Raw genomic sequence first — 26,898 nt, forward strand, 5'->3', positions numbered from 1 at the left:
ATGGGGAAGAGAAAGAACCAACAGGCACAGCTTCTCGCCAACATGACCAAGAAACAGAAGAAACATTTGAAAGAGTATGGAGAGGAGCACCCGTTCCACGATGTGTAAGTAGTGCGACGTCCACGATATCTGTGTGAGTTTAGTTTAGTTTCAGCTCAACACGTTAGTCAGTCAGTCAGTCAGTAGCCTCTTGGACCTTTAACCCTTAGTACAGTGTTCTCTAGAGTCGGACCTTTAACCCTTAGTACCGTGTTCTCTAGAGTCGGACCTTTAACCCTCACCGTGTTCTCTAGAGTCGGACCAGAAGATAGACACCAGTGTCCTCGCTGTGCGTTCAGTGGAGAAGCTGTCCGGCTGCAAGCTAGCCTAGCTTAGCACAATGAATGGAAGCGGATACGGATCAGTTAGCCTAGCTGCTGGCCCAAAACTCTTGAGTTTTAAGCTCAGCTAGCTGATCCGTATCCACTTCCATTCATTCATTCATTCGGTGGATACGGACCACTAGCCCAATTTAAACCTCTGCAATAGGTGTTTTATGTCAACAGCTAGACTAGCTGGTCCATATCCACAAGAATACCCTGAAGACTCTGGCAGGAACACTCATTCAAGGGTACTACGACTATGCTTGCACCTCATGGTACCAAAGCACCTCAAAGGCACTAAAAAACAAATTACAAACATCTCAAAACAAGCTAGTCAGACTACTGCTTGACCTGACTCCTAGAACCCACCTCACCCCTGCCCACTTTGACAACCTAGGATGGCTTAGAGTAGACGACAGAGTACAGCAACTTGCAATGGGCCTGGTCTACAAGATAAGATACACTACACGACCAAGGTACCCATGTACATGTCAAAATACTTCCCAAAGGTCAGTGAATACCACGATCACAACACCAGAGGGAGCTCCACAAATCATGTAAAACCCAGATTCGGCTCAAACAAGGGACTAAACACGTTTCGCAATTATGCCACATCAATGTGGAACGCCCTACCCACAGCTGTAAAGGAATGTGAATCACTACCCACTTTCAAAAACACTCTCAAAGAACACCTACGTGAGACTGCAATTCGAAACTGGCCCCTACAAATTTCCTAACCTAGTTGTACAGTAAATGACCAAGTAAGGCTTTGTCAGTATTCCAATGTACAGTGTAAAATGTGTGTCTAGGCCTGCCGCGATAAGCAATAAATCGATTAATTGCCGCGATAATTAAAATGAATGCAATGATTTTGACGGGCGCGATTAATTGCTATTTGCGCGTTTGTTTTAATGAGGCGGAACCAGTGCCCCTTGTCAGTCACTCTCCGTGTGGGTTGGCCGCTGGCGTTACTACAGAGCACAGCAAGGGAGCTCCGTGGGGCAGTAGCAACATAGATATCTATATATATATCTATGAGTAGCAACGCCACATTATTTAGCTTACCTACATTTCTCAATAGTGTTGCTCCTTTTAACCAAGTAGCGTTATTTGTAGTGTAACGTTAGAATAACACAGAATAACGTTAATACAATTACATGCATCATTGTTTACAATGAACGGGTGGGGCTAGTCAAAGCACTGGAGACGGGGACAAGTTAAACATGAATTAATTTATTATAACGGGTCGTTTTCGAGTCGTGCTGCAGTGCCTACGCACCACAGCTATTCTATTATATACGGCTTTGACGCGTCCTCCTCATCGTTGATTGCCTGTAGTAGCTGCATCTAACGTTAGTAGCTAACGTTAAAACAAAAAAACACAACCAGACGAGACAAGTTGTCGGCTAGGATAATCGCAACATTACTTCCGGTCCGGTCGGTGGGCTTCAAAATAAAAGTCTTAAACCGGAAAAGACGGAGCGGTGGGCTTCAAAATAAAGGTTTTGGGAAATAAATTTCTCAAATTTTTTTTTAACCGGTCGCAATAATATCGCTTATCGCGATATTTTCGGGGGCAATTAATCGCCCAGCAAAATTTGTTATCGTGGCAGGCCTATGTGTGTGTGTCCCCTACCCACCCCCCCCCCCCCCCCCCCCCCACCTCCAATGTACAGCCCTCACCCACCCACCCAACCTCCAATGTACAGTTTCTACGCCAAATGTATATACACTCTTTTTCTGGACACTTTTGTATCACAAACGGTACTGTATTTGCAAATCTGATATGTCATAAATGTATAGATGTAGCAGTACTGTCTATCTGTATGTCATGTATGTCATATATGTTATGATGAATTGAAAATTGGGGGACCCTGATGTAAACAAGACGAAAGTCTTTCTCTGGTCTGCATCCCCTTAACAATTGTGAACTGTACCCATTCTGCAATCTGTTAATACACTTTTCAATCAATCAATCAATCAATCCGCTTCCATTCATTTGTGTTAAAGTGGAAATGAAGCAGTGAGCAATGTGATCCTAGTTTGTTTGTTGTGTACCTTGTGTAAGACAGGGTTCTATAATCAAATGTGAAATCTATCTTATTTGTCTGAAAAATATAATATAATATCCCTGTTTTCAACATGGGCGCCGCCATTTTGTTGCTGACGTCATGGCTGACGTCATACCGCTGGTTGGGTGTATACACTCTGGTTAGCTGCCTATAGTGAATGGGTCAGTCAGCAAATAAAATGTTGCCTACAAAACAACGGGACCGCGGTGGTTCTGTTTGTATTGCTCCTGGCTGTTCAAACTAATTTTACCATGTGAGAGAGAGGAAAGTTGGTTAATTTCCACAAACTACCAGTGAAAAAAACAGTGTTGTTGACATGTTGGCTCGGGCTGGCTGCACTCAGGCGGCGCGACCAGCCTGTTGGACAGGGAAGGAGGATCTGCAGAGAACACTTCATTGCCTCGGATTATGTTGTTGGGGTGGGATGTTTGTCCAGAAGACCACTAATCAGCTGAAGCCGGACGCGGTTCCCTCGGTCTTCGACAGACAGACCGGCGTTAGCTCTCGGGAGCGATCGCTAGCTAGTTGGCACCAGCCGGGGACCGGCGTTAGCTCTCGGGAGCGATGGCTAGCTAGTTAGCACCAGCCGGCGACCGGCGTTAGCAACCGGAGCGTCGCGGAGCATTCAGCCTGCTGGCTACCTAGACCCACTTCAACCAGCGTCGCGGAGCATTCAGCCTGCTGGCTACACAGCTTGTCGGTGTGCTGGAGCCTCTGCAAGCTAACGGTAGCTAGCTACACAGCTTATCGGTGTGCTGGAGCCTCTGCAAGCTAACGGTAGCTAGCTACACAGCTTGTCGGTGTGCTGGAGCCTCTGCAAGCTAACGGTAGCTAGTAGCTACACAGCTTGTCGGTGTGCTGGAGCCTCTGCAAGCTAACGGTAGCTAGCTACACAGCTTGTCGGTGTGCTGGAGCCTCTGCAAGCTAACGGTAGCTGGCTACACAGCTTGTCGGTGTGCTGGAGCCTCTGCAAGCTAACGGTAGCTGGCTCCAGGCTCCAGCACACCGACAAGCTGTGTAGCCAGTAGGGGTGGGAATCACCAGTTTCATCATGATACGATACGATATCGATTCTTTGGACAACGATACGATATTTGCCGATATCACAAAGTCTCTCACGATACAATACGATACGATTAGATTCAGGTGCCTGCGATCGATATGAGATGATATCATATGCCCATTTAACACAATCAGTAACAATTAGATCAACAAAAAAAAGGTAATGAAAATATCATTTGACATTTGTATTTTTGAGCTCTTCCAGACATTTAAAGGAAAATCAATCTATTGTTTTTAATACAAATAGACCTCCTGTTCACTGTAAAGTGCCACGTTTTTATATATTGAGCTTTTAACTTTAAGCTACATTTTTTGGAACTCAAAACTCACAACCTCCCTCTCCCAAACCGTTCCTACAACAATTTGTTGATGTTGCATGATCATGTATAGGCCTATATTTATTATGTATTATATTGTTTATGTTTAAATAACATTTAAACATCAAACTCCTCTGACCTCATCTGGTCTTTCCAAAGACGCGCGCACACACACACACAGAAAGGGAGAATGCTATGCTGTAACATCTACACACACGGAGCTACTGCTGTTGTTCTTGGGCGGATATGAGACTCGCCACAGGATTTTCAAAATAAGAGTATCGATATGAATCGATCTTATTACATCGCATCGATCCGATTCGATTGTTGATAATTACATCGATGTATCGATCTGGATCGATGTATCGTCCCACCCCTAGTAGCCAGCAGGCTGAATGCTCCGCAACGCTCCGGTTGCTAACGCCGGTCGCCGGCTGGTGCTAACTAGCTAGCCATCGCTCCCGAGAGCTAACGCCGGTCCCCGGCTGGTGCCAACTAGCTAGCGATCGCTCCCGAGAGCTAACGCCGGTCTGTCTGTCGAAGACCGAGGGAACCGCGTCCGGCTTCAGCTGATTAGTGGTCTTCTGGACAAACATCCCACCCCAACAACATAATCCGAGGCAATGAAGTGTTCTCTGCAGATCCTCCTTCCCTGTCCAACAGGCTGGTCGCGCCGCCTGAGTGCAGCCAGCCCGAGCCAACATGTCAACAACACTGTTTTTTTCACTGGTAGTTTGTGGAAATTAACCAACTTTCCTCTCTCTCACATGGTAAAATTAGTTTGAACAGCCAGGAGCAATACAAACAGAACCACCGCGGTCCCGTTGTTTTGTAGGCAACATTTTATTTGCTGACTGACCCATTCACTATAGGCAGCTAACCAGAGTGTATACACCCAACCAGCGGTATGACGTCAGCAACAAAATGGCCGCGCCCATAATGCTAAATGCTTCAGAAATGTACACAACAAATCGTTTTTTCTTAGAAACTGCTTATTTTTATAACGTGACTTCTTCTTTGGCTTATCTAAATACTAATGTGATGCTATGAATATGTATTTATCGCACTGCTTCATTTCCACTTTAAGCTGATTGATTGAAAACGTTATTAACAGATTGCAGAATGGGTACAGTACAGCTCAATACATACAATTGTTAAGGGGATGCAGACCAGAGAAAGAATTTCGTCTTGTTTACACCAGGGTCCCCCATTTTCATAATGACATACATGACATACAGATAGACAGTACTGTGTTACATCTAGACATTTATGACATACAAGATTTGCAAATACAGTACTGTTTGTGATACAAAAATAGTCTAAAAAAGAGAGTATATCGTTGACGTTGTCACAACCGTTACATACATTTGACGAAGAAACTGTACATTGGAGGAGGTTGGGTAGGTGGGGTGGGGGGGGGGACTGTACATTGGGGGGGTAGGCGGGGTGGGGGAAACTGTACAAGAAGCAAAACTGTACATTGGATTATCGACGAAACCATACTTGGTTCTAAGAAAAGGGTCTCGTGTATTATTGGGTTTAATAGGTAATTTACTGTACATTGGAGGGGGTTGGGTTAGGACATTTACAGGGGCCAGTTTCGAATTGCAGTCTCCCGTAGGTGTTCTTTGAGAGTGGTTTTGAAAGTGGGTAGTGATTCACATTCCTTTACAGCTGTGGGTAGGGCGTTCCACATTGATGTGGCATAATTGCTAAACGTGTTTAGTCCCTTGTTTGAGCCGAATCTGGGTTGAACATGATTTGTGGAGCTCCCTCTGGTGTTGTGATCGTGGTATTCACTGACATTTGGGAAGTATTTTGACATGTACATGGGTACCTTGGTCGTGTAGTGTATCTTGTAGACCAGGCCCATTGCAAGTTGCTTACTCTGTCATCTACTCTAAGCCATCCTAGGTTGTCAAAGTGGGCAGGGGTAAGGTGGGTTCTAGGAGTAAGGTCAAGTAGTAGTCTGACCAGTTTGTTTTGAGATGTTTGTAATTTTGTTTTTAGCACCTTTGAGGTGCTTTGGTACCATGAGGTGCAAGCATAGTCGTAGTACCCTTGAATGAGTGCTCCTGCCAGAGTCTTCAGGGTATTCTTGTTTAACAGAGAGGAGATCCCGTACGAGAATCGAGTTCGTTGGTTGACTTTTTTTTATTACCTTTAACATGTGCTTAAACCATGTGTTCTCGACAACGGAGTATGGTCGCAGATCTGCTGCTATAAAAACACCTTGCGTTTGTTATTGCTTTGGCCCGGTCTGAATTAATAGCGAGATCGCTGCTTGAATGCCACGGGGAGCTGGGTTTGCACTAGGGTCTGTTTCTTCCTTGTACCAGTGATATTTACATTCGGGTGATGCCGTTTCAAATGCGTGATAAAGTTCGCAATAAAGTTGAACAATGCTGGCACGTAGCTAGGGATGGGAATCGAAAACCGGTTCCCGTTGGGAACCGGTTCCTAATTGGCCGATGCCTGGAACCGTGTGGCTCCTGTGACTTTCGATTCCCTTAACGCTGCCAGGTTTTTCCTACAGTTGCGCGCGTTAGCATATAGCCATGGCAGACTGTATTTGATTCCTTAAGGGCTCGAAATTGCCTGGCTTTTGGTCATATGCTCCCGAAATGCTCCCGCTGTTTGGCTACTTCTATGTGCAGTGAAAACTACTTGAATGCTTTAGAACATAGTCATTGATTTAGTTTAGGTTGAGCTAAAATTAGCCGCGGAGCTATCGCTAGCTAACGTGAGCTAACGCTATTTAATCAAGCTCACAAAGAGAGATAAACAGCTGACAGCGGATAGTACAGGTACAAATACAATAAAACAGCGGGTGGGGACTGTTGTGTAAACATTGTACTCTTTAGTTCACATATAATAAGAGCCGGATTGTTTATTTACAAAGTCTCTACTCTGAGTCCGTCAGACAGGAAGTACCATGGTGCAACATACAAATGTGTCCGTGTAGCAACACAAGCCAATACCTACAGGACAGGGGCCCGGGGAGGGAGCTCTGTGTGTCTGTGTGTGTGTGTGTGTGTGTGAGACAGAAGTCAGAGGAATAACGACTGTTATTCAATAGATTAAATTAGTTTAAGAATAAAAAAATAAATACATTTTAAGAGAATCTCAAATACATTATTTTATTTAAGTGTAGGCTATAGTTAATGTTTTATTTTTTACAGTTTTTGTATTTTTCGGACATGGTAAATGGCTGCTTTTTTATATAGCGCTTTTATCCAAAGCGCTTTACAATTTGTTCCTTACATTTTACCCAATCACTCACACATTCACACAACGACGGCGGAGGCAACCATGCAAGGTGCCAACCTGCTCATCGGGAGCAGTTAGGGGTTAAGTGTCTTGCTCAAGGACACATCGACACGCTGCCCGGGAGGAGCGGGAATCGAACCGGGAACCTCCGGATTGCCAGAAGACTGCTCTACCTCCCTGACATGGGGGCTCAACAATAAATGACAATCAGAAATGTCAAGTTGCATGTTGTTATTCTAACCAGCTTAGTTCTGTTGCATTTCCAATTTATGTATTTAAATTATAAATTGATCAGGTATCGATAAGAGAAGCGATAAAGAATCGAATCGATAAGCAGAATCGATAATGGAATCGTATCGATAAAATCCTATCAATTCCCATCCCTACACGTAGCCCCTTTCGTGACTGTGATGCAAGGCTTGCATCACAGTCACGAAAGGGGCTAGCCGGCACGTAGCTTTAGTTGCGATCCACCTGTCTTTGTCCATTTACTGTCGTTAACTGGGAATCCGAAATGATCCCAAACGGGAGACTTGAATGTTGTGGGAGCATCTTCTAGCTCTGGCTTGTCAGTTAGTATTGCACTCGCCATACTAAGGCTAATATGCTCTGCTGAATTACAGCTCTCGTTCAGTGTGGCTGCGCGCTGCGTGGGATGAACAAACAACATCCGGTTAGTTGTGCACGTTATATTTGGGACGGGGGGATTTAAGTTCCGCAAAAACAGATTCCGTACCTAGGGCTGGGCGATATGGCCAAAAATGATATCGCGATAACGATATCGATAACAATATCATATCACTCGATATTCGATATTATCGATATTGTTGTAAGTAAAAAAAAAAAAATTATTTAGATTTTTTTAACAACAGATGTATGTTTATTTTGCAGCAATTCTTTGTCGTTGCCGCCATCTTTAGTGTTACAGCCCCTCACACTCAGTGGTGCATTGGCGGTAGGACGGGGTAAGACGCCATCCTAGTAGTTCACTGAGGCAGAAGTACGCGCAATCGGATGTGCACGCGCGCACACAAAAATGCGTTCACAATTGTCACTGGACTCGTCGCGCTGTGCGCCAAGTACCCGGCCGGCACTTATCACCTAGACTTTGCATAATAATAGGATACCGATAGCATAACAAAGAAGAGAAGAGCCAAACCAAAATACAAGCCCTGTACCAATTGGTGGGGGTTTGCTTGATCTGTGGTCCCGACTGGAAGGATGAGACATTAAGTTGTGCTTCAGAAGGAAACTGTCCTTCTGTAAACTAAGTTACATTGTTAATTTAGTTTGTATTTACTTTTCTAGTTTAAGTTAATTAAATTAAAGAAATTGTAACTACATAATAATCATCTGTTCTGTGCGCAAGCGAGGGAACATGTATGCGCGCGTGCACGTGGCCGTCTAGGCAGTTCCCATATTACGACTGCACCACGGCTCACACTCCAGTTCTCAGGCTGCAGCTGGTTTGAAAGCGAAAGTAAACAGGCTTCTCTGCTGGCTGTGGCTCCAGGGGAGTTGAACAGTTCTGGCTCTGCTAGTTTCTTTTCGATCTTTTGGCGCTTTTTTGGTGGACAAACTCGTGACTGGAGACTAGCTCTGCTAGCACACATAGCCTACTGTGTACAGACGGTTTCAAACTGTATTTTAAATTAGAAAGCAAACAAAATAAATGGACAAGAGAAAAATAAATCTCAATTTGGTCAGTATTGTCATTTGGACAAGCAAAGCCCTTACTTTAAGTTGCAGGCAAGAAAGACAAGTCTGTCCACTGTCCCTGGTTTTAAAACTGCCCTGTCACAAAAAAAAAATCTATATATATTTTTTTCGATATCGATTATTAAAATATATTGCGATAATTATCGTTATATCGCCCAACCCTATCCGTACCGTTGCAATCGTTCGGTGCACAGACAGTGCGTACTGTACCGGATAACTACATTGAGGTGGTACAGTACGGATACGCGTATCGTTACACCCCTAAGCCCTAACGTTTAGCAATTATGCCACATCAATGTGGAACGTCCTACCCACAGCCATAAAATAATGTGAATCCCTACCCACCTTCAAAACCGCCCTCAAAGAGCACCTACGGGAGGCTGCAATTAGAAATTGGCCCCGGTAAATGTCCAAACGCCCCCCCACCCACCCACCCAACCCCCACCTAATGTACAGTTTCCTCCCCCTCGAATGTATATAGTTTCTGTTAGGATCTCTGGTAAACAGTACTGTATATTTGTATATCTTGTATGTCATAAATGTAACAGTACTGTATATCTGTATGTTGTAAATGTCATGATATATATCTGTATGTTGTGTATGTCATAAATGTCATGAATTGAAAATGGGGGACCCTGATGTAAACAAGACGAACTGTATTGTAGTGATGCACCGATGTGAAAATTGTGGCAGATACCGATAACCGATATTAATATTGCTGTTCTGGTCGATACCGATATTTACCGATGTCGATAGCTCTGTATAGAAAACACTTTTTTATGATAATCAAAAAAAGAGCTATTTTCCAAAACGCTTTTTCTTTTAACTTTTGTAAGTTTATTTTCAGAAATTACTGATACTTTGAAACTATTTAAGGCCAAAACATGTTAAAAAAAGATAAAAAAAAAAGATAAAAAAATAATAATATATATTTTTTTAATATAGGCCCTATCTTGATATTGGACCGATACTGATGTGTAAAAAAACTGCCATATCGGCCGATATTATATCGGCGGCCGATATATCGTGCTTCACTACTGTATTGTACCCATTCTGCAATCTGTTAACAAAATGTTCAATCAATCAATCAATCTTCTTGTCCCACTCTAGAGAAAACGGTAAGGGCTAGGCCTGCCGCGATAAGCAATAAATCGATTAATTGCCGCGATAATTAAAATGAATGCAATGATTTTGACGGGCGCGATTAATTGCTATTTGCGCGTTTGTTTTAATGAGGCGGACCCAGTGCCCCTTGTCAGTCACTGTCCGTGTTGGGAGGCGGGCCGCTGGCTTTCTATTCTACTAGCATTAACGTTACTCATACAAACAGAGTAAACACAGTTTTCAATCAATCAATCTATAACAACATTAACGAGACCCTCGTTGTGTCTATTCTGCTAACGCTAACGTTACCTCTCATTGTGTCTATTCTACAAGCGTTAACGTTACCAGTCGCGTCTATTTGCTAACGTTAGCATTAGGTAATAACCGGTTTAAAATGGATGGTGATTACCTCACGTTGTGTCTATTCTACTAGCATTAACGTTACTCATACAAACAATCAATAGCGAGTTATATTGATCACGCTATGTACGATAGCCATGCTAAAACGCTAGCACAACATTAGCACCTAACCTAACAACAAGCCTTAACAAGTCAGCGATCTTTTTGCGAGACTAAACTCTCCGCTCGGTGGCAAATTGTGTTGATGTCGGTTTTGTTTAATCAATAAATGAGGCAGAATACACAGTGACTGTATCCTTTGTTTATTGCACTTGTGCCTGCTGCAAACATAATGCTTATGAAATCCTAGAGACGCGTCTCTATTCTGACCAATCAGTGGTCTGCAGTGTTTCACGTGACTTTTCTGGTACCCAAAGTACCTGATAATCGCAACAATACTTCCGGTCCGGTCGGTGGGCTTCAAAATAAAAGTCTAAAACACCGGAAAAGACGGAGCGGTGGGCTTCAAAATAAAAGTTTTGGGAAATAAATTTCTCCAAAAAAAAAAATTCTCTAACCGGTCGCAATAATATCGCTTATCGTGATATTTTCGGGGGCAATTAATCGCCCAGCAAAATGTGTTATCGTGGCAGGCCTAGTAAGGGCATTTCTCATAATGTTCGCATGTTCCTTTAATACTACAGACTAGTCTGCTAATGTGAATTTATAGACTGTGTTAGTGACATGTCACAAGAGTCTGATCATTTTCACTGCTGACATGCTGAGTTTTAAGAGTATCTCTATAACATGACTGTTTCAGTCTCTGATATATAACCTTTTGTTGTCAATGCGACTACATTAATCAGTTTGATTTGTGTCTCCTTGCAGTGTCGGCGAAAGACCTGAACGAACACAAATAGTGGACCTGGTGAGTACCAACAGCGTTCTAACTATTGGCTCCAAACCTAAATGGCTGTGGCTCCAGGGGAGTTGAACAGTTCTGGCTCTGCTAGTTTCTTTTAGATCTTTTGGCGCTTTTTTGGTGGACAAACCACAGCACACGTGCACCGTGACTCGTGACTGGAGACTAGCTCTGCTAGCACACATAGCCTACTGTGTACAGAGACGGTTTCAAACTGTATTTTACATTAGAAAGCAAACAAAATAAATGGACAAGAGAAAATAAAATCTTAATTTGGTCAGTATTGTCATTTGGACAAGCAAAGCCCTTACTTTAAGTAAATGCCTGCTTTTTTATATAGCAGCTTTTATCCAAAGCGCTTTACAATTTGTTGCTCACATTTTTACCCATTCACTCACACATTCACACACATTTACATTTACATTTAGTCATTTAGCTGACGCTTTTATCCAAAGCGACTTACAAGTTCTGTACGACAAGACAGCAAGAAGGGCACAACTCTATCAGCTGAGTAACAATGTTCATCAAGTGTTGCGTGTTACAGTGTAGGTTAGTTTATTAGGACAAGTGCATGACAGTAAGGTTAGTCAGGGTTAGACACCGATGGCGGAGGCGACCACGCAAGGTGCCGACGAACAGTAGAGAGAGGGAAGGCAGCGCGGAGAGCACCTCAGCCAATCACAGCGCTATATCGGGAGGCCATGGCAGTTCGTCACACCATGGGGGCGGGGTTTGGCGCTAAACTCGACTGGGAATCGCTAGGACGCGTACTGTACCAACGGCATAGGTGCGTGTGTGCGTGGCGGCGTGAGTTCTGTCTGAAGTGTCTCTCTCTCTCCTCTTGTCTGCTCCAGCCAGCGAGCCCAGAGCGTCCTGGTGGTGCCGCCAGCGATGAAGAGGTGGAGGAGGAGGATGAAGAGGAGGAAGAGCAGGAGCAGACGTCTTATCAGAAGCTCCTGTCCACTCTCAACACACCTGCCCTCCACCAACAGAGTGACGAAGAGGAGAGCACAGAGGACGAAGAGGAAGAGGACGACGAGCTTCTCTGTGAAGGCAAGTCGAAACGAGTACCTCGGACGAAGAACCATGTAATTCACAGGAACAATGTTTTCAAACATTATTATTATTAGGGATCATAACGATACCGATCGTCTTTGAGCCATATCTAACATATGACCCTGTGCTCTGACCTCTGGCCCTGCGCTCTGACCCTGCCCTCTGACCCTGCCTTCTGACCACTACATAAGTCAAATTAACTGGATTAATTGCACATACAATCATGATGTCATTTGTTGCAATTAAATGGATGCAATCGCTGCTGCTTTTTTTTTTTTTACCAGGAGAGAGTGATGAAGGTGGTAGTGATGATGGTGATGAAGGCGACGAGGATGGCGATGACGATGAAGAGGAGGATCAAGAGGGGGATCCCACCGACGCGGCAGACGGGGAGGATGAAAAGGAGGAGGAGGAGGAGACGGCAGGAGGGGAGGAGTTCACAGACAAGGAGCACGAGTCCAGGTTCTGTCTGGAGACCAACTCCACCGGCCAGCAGAGGGAGCCAGAGAGGCCTGAGGCTGAGGCTGCTGAAGACCACAATAAAGGTGAATAACCTTACTGTGCAATAACCTTCACAATAACCTTACTGTACAATAACCTTACTACACAATAAACTGACTGTACAATAACCTTACTGCACAATAAACTGACTGTACAATAACCTTACTGTACAATAACCTTAATAACCTGTACAATAACCTTACTTCACAATAAACTGACTGTACAATAACCTTACTGTACAATAACCTTACTGTACAATAACCTTAATAACCTCACTGTACAATAATCTTACTGTACAATAACCTTACTACACAATAACCTTACTGTAGTGTACAATAACCTTAATAACCTTACTGTACAATAACATTACTGCACAATAACCATCACAATAACCTTACTGCACAATAACCTTACTGTACAATAACCTTCAGAATAACTTCACTGTACAATAACTTTACTGTACAATAAAGTTGCTGCACAATAATTGCCAATAATCAGTGCTCCCCTGTACAAAATAAATTAGAAGATACAATAAATCCTTAATATAATGATGTAATGTGTACGTAGGTGTGTTGTTCATTGAAAATGTTTATTTTTTGCTCTTGTACAGACCCGTTCCTCCAGCATCTGTACACAGAGCTGACTGAGGAGGACGTGACGACCATCAACTACCGTCTCAAAGCCAAGACGCAGATCAAGGTATTGGCTTCACTGTTTTAACACTCTGATCAAGGTATTAGCTTCACTGTGTTAACACTCTGATCAAGGTATTAGCTTCACTGTGTTAACACTCTGATCAAGGTATTAGCTTCACTGTTTTAACACTCTGATCAAGATATTAGCTTCACTGTTTTAACACTCCGATCAAGATATTAGCTTCACTGTTTTAACACTCTGATCAAGGTATTAGCTTCACTGTTTTAACACTCTGATCAAGGTATTAGCTGCACTGTTTTAACACTCTGATCAAGGTATTAGCTTCACTGTTTTAACACTCTGATCAAGGTATTAGCTTCACTGTTTTAACACTCTGATCAAGGTATTAGCTGCACTGTTTTAACACTCTGATCAAGGTATTAGCGTCACTGTTTTAACACTCTGATCAAGGTATTAGCTTCACTGTTTTAACACTCTGATCAAGGTATTAGCTTCACTGTTTTAACACTCTGATCAAGGTATTAGCTTCACTGTTTTAACACTCTGATCAAGGTATTAGCTTCACTGTGTTAACACTCTGATCAAGGTATTAGCGTCACTGTTTTAACACTCTGATCAAGATATTAGCTTCAATGTTGTCAAGCTTGCTGTCGGTGTATCAATATAATATCAACATATTTCGCTGTATCGATTATTTCCCCTATAATCCAGTGTTCGGGTATCAATTTCCCTCCCATCATATTTGTAAAACTGCACGTCTTGTCTGTCTAAACATTTAATTGCGGTACAATTCATGCTCCCCATCCTCCTCTCCATCCTCCTCTTCCTCTCCATCCTCCTCTCCATCCTCCTCTCCATCCTCCTCTCCCATCCTCCTCTCCCTCCTCCTCCATCCTCCTCTCCCATCCTCCTCTCCCTCCTCCTCCATCCTCCTCTCCCATCCTCCTCTCCCTCCTCCTCTCCATCCTCCTCTCCCATCCTCCTCTCCCTCTCCATCCTCCTCTCCCTCTTCCTCTCCATCCTCCTCTCCATCCTCTCCATCTTCCACTCCATCTTTTTATTATTATTATTATTATTATTATTATTATTATTATTATTATTATTATTATTATTATTATTATTATTATTATTATTATTATTATTATTATTTATTATTATTATTACTTTGATTATTTATTATTGTTATTATCTTATTATTATCTTAATATTATGAAAATTGTTTTATGAACTTATTTCACTTTACTTTTGTTTTTGTGTTTTTTCTTTAATCCTATGATTTAATGAGTTGAGGCCCCCGTATCGGCCCATCTGGGTCTCTTGCCTCTACTCAGTACCTTTATATACACCTTCTGTCACGGTCAATGTTTTGATGTTTTACTGTTTTGTTGAAATGGTGCGAAATAAAGAAATACATTAAAAAAATCTCCCCCCCCCCCCCCTGAACCCAGTGGCCTAAGCTGGGCACCCTGCTGTGCACCAGCCCCCTGGAGGAGAGGTTCGGCCCCGTGGGCCCGGAGAGGGCCGCCCCCGTCTTCCACAAGGTCCTGGAGACCCGCTGGTCCTCTCTGAACCGCGACTCGGAGGACCCCCAGGGGGCGCCGGAGGAGGAGCCCCCCAGCGCCCTCCAGCTGGAGCTGCTGGCCCTCATGGGCTCCTACCGGGACCTCTACTACCCGGAGAGCTCCCCCGTGGGCCAGGGGCCCCGCGTCCGCAGCGCCTACTGCCTCCACGTGCTGAACCACGTGCTGAAGGCCAACAGCCGTGTGCTGGCCCACAACGCCCGGCTGAAAGAGCAGCAGGCCGCGCGCAAGGTGGCGGGGGGCGGCGCCAGGGCCGGAGCCGGGGGAGGGGAGCCACAGGACGAGCCCCGGGACCAGGGTCTGACCCGGCCCAAGGTACAGCTGCTACACACACTGACACTGCAGCCCAAGGTACAGCTGCTACACACACTGACACTGCAGCCCAAGGTACAGCTGCTACACACACTGACACTGCAGCCCAATGTACAGCTGCTACACACACACTGACACTGCAGCCCAAGGTACAGCTGCTACACACACACACACACACACACACACACTGACACTGCAGCCCAAGGTACAGCTGCTACACACACTGACACTGCAGCCCAAGGTACAGCTGCTACACACACTGACACTGCAGCCCAAGGTACAGCTGCTACACACACTGACACTGCAGCCCAAGGTACAGCTGCTACACACACTGACACTGCAGCCCAAGGTACAGCTGCTACACACACTGACACTGCAGCCCAAGGTACAGCTGCTACACACACTGACACTGCAGCCCAAGGTACAGCTGCTACTAGTGGTGGGGGAACGCCAAGTATCGATATTTAATTATGCAAAAAAATTAATAATAAAAATGTATAAGGAAGTTGCATTGTTCATTTCAATACCTGTAATAGTACAGTAGTCCACACACACACACATTCAGTAAGTTGTAATATGACTTTAATACAAACAGTTCAGTTTGTCAGGTACATGCAACACAGATTACAGTGTTGACATCTGTCTGCTTCTGGCTGCAATAAAAATGATTGAAGTGAGATGAACACACTGAAAACGTTATTTTATTAGATAAAACATGTCGACCAAGTTTTACTTTGCAGTTGAAAAAAAGGTAATAAATCGCAATATTATAATATCGCAATACTCGGCATATCGCAATATATTTAGAATCGCAATACTATCGTATCGTGACTTAAGTATCGTGATAATATCGTACCGTGAGGCCTCTGGTGATTCCCACCCCTACTGACTACCCCCCTCTCCCCGCCAGGTGCTGATCCTGGTGCCGATCCGAGACGTGGCGCTGCGCGTGGTGCAGACCTTCATCACCCTCCTGGAGCCCAAGGACCGCAAGATGGACGTCAGCAACAAGAAGAGGTTCAAGGAGGAGTTCGGGGAGGAGGCGGACGCCCGGCCGCCCAACCTGCGGCGGCCCGACGACTACCACGCCATCTTCTCCGGCAACGTGGATGACCACTTCAGGATAGGTAGTGTTACATCCCAATGTAATTGCTTCCCCAGTGTGTGTCTTGTCTCCATTTTGTTTCCTCCCTCCAGCCAGAACCCGTCCTCCACCATTGGTCCCTGCTATGCCTGCCCCTCCATTGGTGGACTACATAGCAGGATGGGTTTCAAGACGCCTGCACCCAATCAACCACCATCACCCACCACCCAAACCCCGGACGAGCCCCCATTTATGTTACAGCCCTTTATCCTTAGACCTCAGGGGTCGTAACAGGTAGGCAGCCTGGATGACCATTTCAGGATAGGTAGGCAGCCTGGACGACCATTTCAGGATACGTAGGAAGGCTCTACCACTTCAGGATAGGTAGGCAGCGTGGACGACCACTGGACGTTCTCTTTCAACACACCGCTTCAGTCTCCCATCCAACGGCACTACACACCACAAATTTTGTGACTGCTCGGTGACAACTCGTTCACCTTTTCCTGAGTCATTTGACCCCGCTGTGCTAGCGTGAAGGGATTTTCCTGAGGTGCGCATTTTGCGCAAGAACCACTAGCACTAGCTGCAGCCTCAGTCTGATTGTCATCATCTAAAAGGGATGAAATGGGAGAATATTTATACAGTGAAAGCATTCGTTTTTCATTTAGGTTTTCCTAGTCAAGGAATCAAATAGTCTGCTATGGCTGCATGCGTAGGGATGGGAATTGATAGGATTTTATCGATACGATTCCATTATCGATTCTGCTTATCGATTCGATTCTTTATCGATTCTCTTATCGATACCTGATCAATTTATAATTTAAATAAATAAATTGGAAATGCAACAGAACTAAGCTGGTTAGAATAACAACATGCAACTTGACATTTCTGATTGTCATTTATTGTTGAGCCCCCATGTCAGGGGCGACAGTGGCTCGGGAGGTAGAGCAGTCGTCTGGCAATCCGGAGGTTCCCGGTTCGATTCCCGCTCCTCCCGGGCAGCGTGTCGATGTGTCCTTGAGCAAGACACTTAACCCCTAACTGCTCCCGATGAGCAGGTTGGCACCTTGCATGGTTGCCTGCGCCGTCGTTGTGTGAATGTGTGAGTGATTGGGTAAAATGTAAGGAACAAATTGTAAAGCGCTTTGGATAAAAGCGCTATATAAAAAAGCAGCCATTTACCATGTCAGAAAAATACAAAAACTGTAAAAAATAAAACATTAACTATAGCCTACACTTAAATAAAATAATGTATTTGAGATTCTCTTAAAATGTATTTATTTTTTTATTCTTAAACTAATTTAATCTATTGAATAACAGTCGTTATTCCTCTGACTTCTGTCTCACACACACACACAGACACACAGAGCTCCCTCCCCGGGCCCCTGTCCTGTAGGTATTGGCTTGTGTTGCTACACGGACACATTTGTATGTTGCACCATGGTACTTCCTGTCTGACGGACTCAGAGTAGAGACTTAGTAAATAAACAATCCGGCTCTTATTATATGTGAACTAAAGAGTACAAGGTTTACACAACAGTCCCCACCCGCTGTTTTATTGTATTTGTACCTGTACTATCCGCTGTCAGCTGTTTATCTCTCTTTGTGAGCTTGATTAAATAGCGTTAGCTCACGTTAGCTAGCGATAGCTCCGCGGCTAATTTTAGCTCACCCTAAACTAAATCAATGACTATGTTCTAAAGCATTCAAGTAGTTTTCACTGCACATAGAAGTAGCCAAACAGCGGGAGCATATTACCAAAACCCAGGCAATTTCGAGCCCTTAATGAATCAAATAGAGTCTGCCATGGCTACATGCTAACGCTAACATTATTACGCAACTAGGAAAAACCTGGCAGCGATAAGGGAATCGAAAGTCACAGGAGCCACACGGTTCCAGGCATCGGCTAATTAGGAACCGGTTCCCAACCGGAACCGGTTTTCGATTCCCATCCCTATGCATGCGTGGCGCTAACGTTATTATAATACCATTGGATTTTACCTTCGGTAACGGAGGGTTGAGGAGATGCAGCACTCGCCCGTAGAACATCAAAAACACGACATTCCTGCACTTTAACTCATTCAGCGCCGGGGATTTTCCTCATCCTGTTCTAGCTAGGCCACGCTTTAAAGATAGGGGTGCGTCACCTTGTTTGTAGAGCTATATCTATATCTATATTCTATACTATGGTAATTTGACAGTCAGTATCTTCCGTCGAACATGCAAAAAAGAATAAATTTTTTCATGTATACGTTCGCACGCTATCCCGTGGTGAATATAAGTATAGTTTCGGAGTGATCTGGGCTAATTCCTGGAAAGCTGAGTTATAGGGCGCTACGTGAATTCTACTAAAAGCATTGCCGTTTCATCCCTGGACACACTACTATTTCCAAATCAAATGTATATAATAGGTATTATGTTTAATCATGAATGCATGAAAGGGGGGGGGGGGGGGGGGTCGTTTCTGATGCTTTGATTGCCAGTAACGGCATTCGTTTTTAACACTACACACGCTGATCAGCTGGATCGATATGAAAACATTGCAGGATCAAGCTGGAATTTACGTCAGATAGTCCTTACCTTTGATCAGGGCTATTCCAAAAAGAATATTCCAATTGTTTGATCGCCATCTGGTCCATCTGATGTCCATCTGGTCCACGACATAATCCGGCACAACACATGCATCGAGTGTCTCGGACACTTTTCAATGTGATCGAGTGAACCTCTAGGCTTCCATGTACTAACATCCTCCGCCCGGTGGGATTTAAATGTAACACACGCACGGTCTGGAACAGGGTTTACTGCACTCTCGATACTGCCACCTAGCAGGATCTGGCCGGTACTGCACCCTCGGGTCCCAGTATGCCTTTTAACGGCAACATACAGGTCTGTGACATTGAATAGAATATTAAAATCGGAAAAAAAGAAAAAACTATCCAAAAACATATATATATGTTTTTTGGCGCTGAACGGTTGGCGAGCAAACACGTATATATACGTGGTTGGCCGTGAAAGTGTTAAGGGCATGCTGTGTTGACAAATGCTTCAGCATATTGCTAGTATTTCCCCCCTTGGATGAAATTGACATTTTGCAAATACTACAACTACAACATACAGCATGAGTTCTCTACGTTGTTACGTCAATGTTTTACAACAATGCGCAACTGTCGGAAAAACATGGCATCGATAAGAGGAATCGATAGTCACGGAGGCATGCGATTCCAGGAATCGGACAATTAGGAACTAGGGATGTCCGATATTATCGGCCGACCGATATTATCGGCCGATATCGGCAGTAAAATGTGATATCGGAAAATATCGGTATCGGTTTAAAAAAAAATAAAAACAATAACAATATTTGTTATATATATATCCAGTGACATTATTAGTTACCTGAAATTATTCCGTTTTTTGGGGGGGGGAAACCCTGCATATATCGGTATTGGTTGATATCGGTTGATATCGGTATCGGAAATTAAGAGTTGGACAATATCGGAATATCGGTATCGGTAAAAAAGCCAATATCGAGCATCCCTATTAGGAACCCAGGTTCTCGATTCCCATCCCTACTCACCTCTCTCTCTCTCACCTCTCTCTCTCTCTCTCTCTCACCTCTCTCTCTTCCCCTCTCTCTCTTTCTCTCTCTCGCCCCCAGGTCTCTCCATCATGAAGCGGAGCATGCGCCTGTACGCTCCCTTCTACTCCTCCGACATCATCATCGCCTCCCCGCTGGGCCTGCGCACGGTGCTGAAGGCGGAGGGCGAGAGCCAGCGGGACTTTGACTTCCTGTCCTCCGTGGAGGTCCTGGTGGTGGACCAGGCGGACGTCCTGCTCATGCAGAACTGGGAACACGTGTTGGTAGGAGAGAGAGAGAGTCTCTAACTCATGCAGAACTGGGAGCATGTGTTGGTAGGAGAGAGAGAGAGTCTCTAACTCATGCAGAACTGGGAGCACGTGTTGGTAGGAGAGAGAGAGAGTCTCTAACTCATGCAGAACTGGGAGCATGTGTTGGTAGGAGAGAGAGAGTCTCTAACTCATGCAGAGCTGGGAGCACGTGTTGGTGGGAGAGAGAGTCTCTAACTCATGCAGAACTGGGAGCATGTGTTGGTAGGAGAGAGAGAGTCTCTAACTCCTGCAGAACTGGGAGCACGTGTTGGTAGGAGAGAGAGAGAGTCTCTAACTCATGCAGAACTGGGAGCACATGTTGGTGGGAGAGAGAGAGAGTCTAACTCATGCAGAACTGGGAGCACGTGTTGGTAGGAGAGAGAGAGAGTCTCTAACTCATGCAGAACTGGGAGCACATGTTGGTGGGAGAGAGAGAGAGTCTCTAACTCATGCAGAACTGGGAGCACGTGTTGGTAGGAGAGAGAGAGTCTCTAACTCATGCAGAACTGGGAGCATGTGTTGGTAGGAGAGAGAGAGAGTCTCTAACTCATGCAGAACTGGGAGCACGTGTTGGTAGGAGAGAGAGTCTCTAACTCATGCAGAACTGGGAGCACGTGTTGGTAGGAGAGAGAGTCTCTAACTCATGCAGAACTGGGAGCACGTGTTGGTGGGAGAGAGAGAGTCTCTAACTCATGCAGAACTGGGAGCACGTGTTGGTGGGAGAGAGAGCAGAACTGGGAGCACGTGTTGGTGGGAGAGAGAGTCTAACTCAGGGTCCTCAAACCCAGACGGTGCTGTGTCGCCACTAGGGGGGGCGGTCTGTAGAAACGATGCAGGGTTCACACGAGGTCCTTGGAGTGCTTAACCCTTTCACTACCACACTACAGAAGGTTAACCCTTTTAACCGTCTGTAGTGTGATAGTAAAGGGTTAACCTTCTGTAGTGTGGTAGTGAACGGGCTAACCCTTTGTCATGTGCCAGTGAAAGGGTTAACCTTCTGTATTGTCCCAGTGAAAGGGTTAACCGTTTGGTAGTGCTTGATTTTTTTTACAAAAAAAAAAAAAGTCAAGGCCTGGAATTTTCTTGAAAACAGCCCATTTTTTAACAAGGTGCTTTTTAAGTCCTTTAAAATTAAAATCAACCATTCACATTGGAAGTTTTGTTCATCCATGATAAAATAGTTCTGAATCAAGAAATATACCGTAATTTTCGCACAATAAGCCGCACCTGACTATAAGCCGCAGCAGCTAAATTGAATGATGTGTACATATATAAGCCGCACTGGACTATAAGCCGCAGGTGTTTTAATGTTTAATTACCATATGTAATTAGCATTGGGACACAATACTGTCGGACAAATAAGTAAGGGATAATGTATAGCTACAAGGTCATTGTCGCAAAACAATTGACCGACACAGAGTTTAGAACACAGAGGCTCGGCGAGGCGCATCATAATAAAACATATACCAACCCCATAAAACATTAACCTGTATGTCACTTCTACATATACTATCAAGAGACTAACAGATCGTTGTACCAACAATGACAATATAGATTCTATTCTATTCTATTCTATTCTATTCTATTCTATGCCCTGGTATGTATGTGACAAATAAACCTCTTGACCCTTGACCCCCGCAGCACGCGGTGAAGCACGTGAACCTGCAGCCGCTCGACGGTCACGGGGTGGACTTCTCCAGGGTGCGGATGTGGAACCTGAACAACTGGGCGCGGCACTACCGGCAGACCCTGGTGTTCAGCTCCGTGCAGGAGCCGCAGATCAACAACATCCTGTCCAAGCACTGCGCCAACTACCGGGGACAGGTACTGCAACCAGAACTAACTAAACTAACCCTAACTACCGCGGGCAGGTACAGTAACTAACCCTAAACCTAGTAACCACAGTAACCCGAGACCAAAGACTTCTTCAAAATACATTCAGAGTTTTAAAAAAGCCCTTGTATTTTTGCCATCGTAAACCAATGATTTGAATTTCAGGGAATTTCAGAATTTCAAACAGGGGAGGGGGCTGAGTCTCAACTAGGGGGTCTGGAGGGGGGGGGGGGGGGTAATCTCAACTAGGGGGTGGTCTGGGGTGGTCTGTTTCTCAGCTGTATCCAGGCGCTTTTTGTCGATAAAACACAAGTAGCGTGAAAACCAGCAATCTCCGGGAACATTGGAAAAATCGATCTCTAAACAATGTTTGTATGTCTTCTCCGCAATGGTATGATTCTCGCCTGGTAGGTTAAAAGCCACCGTTCGATGCAGTTTCTATATCTATCCCACCGTTTTTTTTTTTCATTTTCGTCCTCTTCTGTACTCGTCGAGATGTAACGTTACTCTGTGGATGTCATATTTGTTGTCGCCCGACGGCCGTATCCTCGCAACAAAGAGAGCTGCTATTGGTCGAGCGCAAGACACGTGACAGAACTCGCACCAATTACATCAAATATAACTGACCAAGTATACGTTCGTGAGGAAAGATCTAGTCCCGACTTTAAAATGATGATTGCGCAAAACGGGCAGGATTGTAAATTGAGACCTTTTTATTCCTAAATCTACATTAATACTAGATCTTTCATCCAGAGTGAAAATTGCGTAGTCCCCCGAGAATAGTTTTCTAGCCACTTCTCAGGCTTCACCTTATGGCCTATTAATTACTTTTTTTACTTACTTTAATTTTTTTACTGTATGAAGCACACTCTCAGGGGCTCGTACAGAAACAAGTATTTCATCGTAAAGTATTCTGTCTTTTATTGTGACAAACAAAACAAACAAAACCTTTCCTTCTGATGATCATCCGTGTCTCCAGTACCTTCCCTTCTGATGACTTGTATGGTCCTCATCTGAACAGGTTTAGCGCGTGAACGTTTGACACTGTTGAGTTTGTCGGACGTCTCGATCCTGAGCCCAGGTCTCGATGTGCTCTTGTGCCGCTTCTCTCTCGTCCAGGTCGCCACTAAGAACGTCCCGAGGACCGGTTCCATCTGCCAGGTTCTGGTGCAGCTGCCCCACGTCTTCCAGATGTTCGCCTCCGACAGCTTCATGGACCAGGATGCGAGGTAACGGCAGCGAAGTCCGTCTGAAGGCCAGGTCCTCTTCCTGTCATTTATTTATTAGAACGATCGTAGCACGTTATAGCCCTTTTCTAGAGCAGGTAGAATGATCCAGTTATTGTATTACATATTATGTTACAGTATAAATATCCAGTCATTTTATTAGATAGTATGTTACAGTATAAATATCCAGTCATTTTATGGAAGCATTGAAATCTACGATCATTCTACCTGCTCTAGAAAAGGGCTATAACTGCTACGATCGTGCTACCTGTTCTAGAAAAGGGCTATAACTGCTACGATCGTTCTACCTGCTCTAGAAAAGGGCCATAACTCGTTCTACAGAACTGAACCCGTTCCGCTTCCGCGGTTCTCCCCACTCTTCCGTCCAGGTTCCAGTTCTTCGTGGACAAAGTCCTGCCCCAGTACCGGGACTCTGTCATGTCCCACACGCTGATCTACGTCCCGTCCTACTTCGACTACGTGCGGCTGCGTAACTACATGAAGAAGGAGGAGGTGAAGTTCACCAGCATCTGCGAGTACAGCAGCCGGCAGGAGATCTCCCGAGCCCGGCTCTTCTTCCAGACGGCAGACAAGCGCTTCCTGCTGTACACCGAGCGCTTCCACTTCTACAAGAGGTAGGGATGCCCCCCGAAACCCAGTTCTAAACGGGTACCGGTTCTGAATTAGTATTGATAAGATCCTACGTTATCGGTTCTGCTATCGTCGCTTCAGAACAACTCTCAAGTTGTAGGCTACACTGCAGACAGCTCTGCTCTCATCATGTTTTAATTATTTTTATCTTACATTTGTTGTTGATTATAAAAAGTCTATAATTCAGACACATTTAAAACATTGCTGCTGCTGTTGCTGCTGCTGAAGAAATAATATGTATTTATATTTATATAAAGTTATATAAAAGAATAATAAAGCAATGTCGATTCTGTTCTTAATTAATTGTCTTATTTTCTTGCAAAATAATAAAAAATAACCGATAAGAGTATCGATAAAGTACCGAACCGTTAAGCAGTATCGATAAGAGTAGTAGTATCGATAAAATCCTATAGATAAAATCCTAACGATACCCATCCCTAACAAGAGGCCAGTTCGCCTGCTTTACACCGAGCGCTTCCACTTCTACAAGAGGTCCGTTTCCTGCTTTACATTAAAAAAAAAAAAAAAAAATTATGTACATACATTCAGAGAAACGTGAGATACTACGGCTCCTCAACCGTAGTAGATTTGTAGACAACATGGTACACAACGTATATTCTGTCTATACAAACTATAACCATAAGCTATAACTATAAATATAAACTAGATAGGCTATAAATGAACTATAAAACTAAACATAATACGATATCTAAATAAAAAAAATTGCGCATTTTGTCGCACTTTGCTCTCGTCTGTCGGCTCCGCACTGCGTTTTCGCCGATCAACCAATACATTGTTGGAAAGTAGAATTTGCCGCCTTTCGATCGTCACCCCACTCAACCTATTGCGTGCTTCGGGAAGTTGTGTACTTCTCAGTGGAGATTTAAAAAAAAAAAAGCCTTAACAAATTGTATAGTTCAGGAGTACAGTTTTGAGTAAAACATCAAACATTTGTTTTTTCAAAAAATATATATCTTGCAGCATATTTTACATTTTCTTTTTTTATATATTAAAATATATTTAGTTTTTAAGAATTGTAAAGGATAGGCAAAAAATTTGCTTCAGCCTATTCCTTTTTTCGGTCATTGAGTTTGGATTTTGTGTGCAAGCTTAGGGGCTGCATCTTTAGCCGAACATATAATACCGTATACAGTTCGAAACATCTATTTGCCTCCGTTCAAACGCCACCTCACTCGACCAATTCCGTGCCTCGGTTCTCGAGTTACATGACGATATGTCAGGCGAGTGTCTTTTTACACTCGAGAACTGACCAATCACCGTTGATGGCGAAAATGATTGGTCATCGTTGTAGCCAACAAGTGTCCGCTTCCAACGATGGGGGGGGGGGGGTGCAAATATAGGAAGTAGTTGAAAGTTGACGAGCGAAAATGAGGGGTGACTCAGACTTCCGAACGCACAGCGGTGGATGGCAGAAATGGATTTTGGAACCCTTTTTTTTTTTTTTTTTTGGTGCACAGTTTACTCGAACCTCTCTCAAGCACTCATTTCTGAATGGATTTTTATCAAATTTGGACCTGTACTACATACGACTTCAGGCTATGGAACCGCAGTATTTTCCAGCTCATACCTTTATGCTGGAACAATGGAATATGGAATCTTGCAACCACTAAAGAAAAATGTGAGTACACGAGTTAACTTAATCTCTCTCTCCTCTCTCCCTCTCTCTCTCTCCTCTCTCTGTCTCTCCCTCCCTCTCCCTCCCTCCCTCCCTCCCTCCCTCCCTCCCTCCCTCCCTCCCTCTCAGATACACCATCAAGGGGATCCAGAACCTGATCTTCTACGGCCTGCCCACCTTCCCTCACTTCTACAGCGAGGTGTGCAACATGGTGGCGGTGGTGGGCGGCGGCCAGCAGGGGGAGACAGCAGCGGCGGGTGGGGGGGGGAGCCGGACCTGCACCGCCCTCTACTCGCGCTACGACGCCCACCGGCTGGCGGCCGTCACCGGGGCCCAGAGGGCGGCGCAGATGCTGCACTCCAGCAAGACGGTGCACCTCTTCGTCACCGGGGAGGACCAGGCCTGCTGACGGTAGTGATGCACCTCTTCGTCACCGGGGAGGACCAGGCCTGCTGACGGTAGTGATGCACCTCTTCGTCACCGGGGAGGAGGACCAGGCCTGCTGACGGTAGTGATGCACCTCTTCGTCACCGGGGAGGACCAGGCCTGCTGACGGTAGTGATGCACCTCTTCGTCACCGGGGAGGACCAGGCCTGCTGACGGTAGTGATGCACCTCTTCGTCACCGGGGAGGACCAGGCCTGCTGACGGTAGTGATGCACCTCTTCGTCACCGGGGAGGACCAGGCCTGCTGACGGTAGTGATGCACCTCTTCGTCACCGGGGAGGACCAGGCCTGCTGACGGTAGTGATGCACCTCTTCGTCACCGGGGAGGACCAGGCCTGCTGACGGTAGTGATGGCCCGATACCGATAACCGATGTTAATATTGCCGTTCTGGCCGATACCGATATTTACTGATGTCGATATATGTCTCTGTATAGAAAACCTTTTTTTTTTATGAGGGCTATTTTCCAAAACGCATTTTTTTATTTTTTATTTTTTATTTTTTTGTAATTTATTTTCAGAAATTATTGATATTTTGATTTAAGACTGAGTTGAAGAAAACATTTTTTTTATCGCTAGCGATCCTGGTGGCCAGAAGAAAAGCGGGACTTCTGTGTCAGGTACCGGGTCACAGCTTCAGCCTTGTCCACCTGTTGGAAGGTTCTTGCAGCAGCAGCCGCCAAACCTTCACCGACGGCTCTCAGGGCTGATGGACTTCTGGCATATTGGTCCTTCAAAGAGCCCATCAAATCAAATGCATAGTCTGAAGAGAAGAGAATATTATATTGAAACACACGCATTATAAAAGTATAGCAGTATTTCCAAATATGCAAATTTTTGATAATTCCAAATAGTAATTGAACACA

General features: G+C 44.7%; 1 protein-coding gene across 1 annotated transcript; it reads left to right on the plus strand.

Moving 5' to 3' along the window:
- On the plus strand, positions 1-25,997 carry utp25 (UTP25 small subunit processor component; the record flags this gene model as incomplete). Its single annotated transcript, XM_084310345.1, has 12 exons — positions 1-104; positions 11,134-11,173; positions 12,022-12,220; positions 12,508-12,768; positions 13,335-13,423; positions 14,830-15,276; positions 16,184-16,400; positions 20,013-20,215; positions 21,884-22,066; positions 23,195-23,304; positions 23,691-23,936; positions 25,718-25,997. The coding sequence occupies 12 exons, from the start codon at positions 1-3 to the stop codon at positions 25,995-25,997; spliced, it is 2,379 nt and encodes a 792-aa protein (XP_084166471.1).
- Between the last annotated feature and the right edge of the window lie 901 nt (positions 25,998-26,898).

This window comes from Notolepis coatsorum (assembly GCF_963971535.1).
Source record: "Notolepis coatsorum genome assembly, chromosome: 3".
NCBI classification, from domain to species: domain Eukaryota; kingdom Metazoa; phylum Chordata; class Actinopteri; order Aulopiformes; family Paralepididae; genus Notolepis; species Notolepis coatsorum.